Source organism: Lepeophtheirus salmonis, unplaced genomic scaffold (genome assembly GCF_016086655.4).
Source record: "Lepeophtheirus salmonis unplaced genomic scaffold, UVic_Lsal_1.4 unplaced_contig_10866_pilon, whole genome shotgun sequence".
In the NCBI taxonomy this organism is placed as follows: Eukaryota; Metazoa; Arthropoda; class Copepoda; order Siphonostomatoida; family Caligidae; genus Lepeophtheirus; species Lepeophtheirus salmonis.
In genome coordinates, this window is record NW_027289294.1 from 1 (window position 1) to 1,904 (window position 1,904).

The following is a 1,904-nucleotide window of genomic DNA, read 5'->3' on the forward strand; positions in this document are numbered from 1 at the left end:
AGGTATAATATAATTACTAAAAGCTCGATAAGCTGCTCGTAGTCCTCCATTATCTGCTATATTTTCTGGTAATGTGAGTTTACCATTAATTGTTTGATTAACACTTTTGATGGTATAATTTCCATATTGCTCAACAAAACACTGCGACCGATTAAGGAAATTTTTCTCTGTTTGATTGTCCCACCAGTTCTCTAAGCCACCTTATTTGTAACAAAGAAATTTCTTATGAATAATATATAATTATAAAAAATAATACATGATTAGCTTCATTACTATAAATTTCCCTCAGAAATAATTTAAAAATTAATCCTATCCCAGAAGAAATAGTATTTAATTTTTCTAGTAAATAGACCTTGAAGGTTATAATATTCCTATTTTTTTATGACATTTGATTGTTTTTATTTTATCGATGAAACAATAGTTCATTTTATTGGATTTTTGAAGCAATTCTGAGAAATAATAATGATTTGATTAGTTATTTATAATTGTTGAGTTAATACGTCAATAAGTAGTTTTAAGTAAAGACTCACCATCTTTGTTAAACTGCCGGCCAAAGTTATCAAAACCATGGGTAATTTCATGGCCTATTATCCACCCCATAGCTCCTAAATTTAGATAGTTAGGACGATTGGCAGAGAAAATAATCCCTGTAAAATTGCTGCTGGTAGTATTATAGCGTTATTTGTCGAATAATAAAAAGCATTAATTATAGCTGCTTGCCCGTTCGTTACCCAGTCTGTTTTATTAACCTAATAAAATTAATATTCTAATTAATTTGTAAAAAGTAATTTAGTTAAATTAAATCTCTCCAATTAATGATTTGTATTATTTCTATTATCCAAGAGCTTATGCACTTTATACCTATATATTTCTTCCTCAAAACTATAGAATTTAAAGCTTTAGAAAATAAAACAACTGTTCATCTCGTAACTGCAAAAAGTCTAGCGTCTCCATTTCTTTTTTTTTTTTAAATATAACTCACTGAGATTTAGTTGTACCTGCTTGTTGGTACATTGACATTTTTTAGACTAAGTAGTCACACAGTTTTTGGATATTAGACAAACCATCAATGATGAGCCCTCCATAGACAAATAAAGGCAATGAATGTAACTTACTGGCTTATTTAGTTTGGAAATTCTGTAATTTAAGTTAAAAGTAAGTACATTTTGTAGATTTCTAAAATAGGTGAGGTTTTCAATATTCAGCTCTTGATATAGTTCCTCCAATTTTGTATCATTTAAATATTCCGATGGGTATGCAATATTTTCCAACATAGAAAAAGCTTTTCTAGTGCTGTTCGTTTCGTTTCTTCTCCTAACCAATTGGTATTATTCAGAATTTTATAGAACACTTGCCTTACAGACTCTACCATATCTTTTATATTCTCCTTAGAAGATTCTTTGAAGAAATTTCTAACATACATGGCACCAACAGGATGATTTAATTCTTCTGAAACTAAATCAATGCATGTCATATCTCTTTCTTTTTGACTACTTGTGCCAAACAACTTTTCATAAAATACATTTGAAATATTTTGTGCTGCTTTATTCAAATATGGTATCGATGATTCAATAACTCTCCATCTAACATAATCTTTTACGACTTTTAAAGAAGAATTTTTCATCAATGTATAGAGACCACTAATATAAGATGGTTCGTAAACAATGATGTCATCTTCTTTTTGTACCTACAAATTTTATTTTTTTTTATGAGTTTTATGATGCGAAAAAAATAATGAATAATTAAAAGGAAAATCATACTTGATTGATTTTTAGCAAACTGTTGATATATTGGAGCCAAGGAATACAGGGATTTAGTTTTGTTAAATTTTTAATTTGCATTTTATTGTTCAAGTCTGTTAGATTACTTATTTCATCGTTTGATTTTGTTAAATTGGCCATCTG

The 1,904-nt window shown here is 28.3% G+C and overlaps 1 protein-coding gene across 1 annotated transcript; it reads right to left on the bottom strand.

Moving 5' to 3' along the window:
- Positions 1-17: 17 nt before the first annotated feature.
- Positions 18-1,904, bottom strand: LOC121130699 (neprilysin-2; the record flags this gene model as incomplete). Its single annotated transcript, XM_040726412.2, is given in 4 exon segments — positions 18-200; positions 531-749; positions 1,116-1,687; positions 1,761-1,904. Coding segments are annotated over 2 exon segments (253 nt in total), but the record flags the coding sequence as incomplete, so codon positions are not given.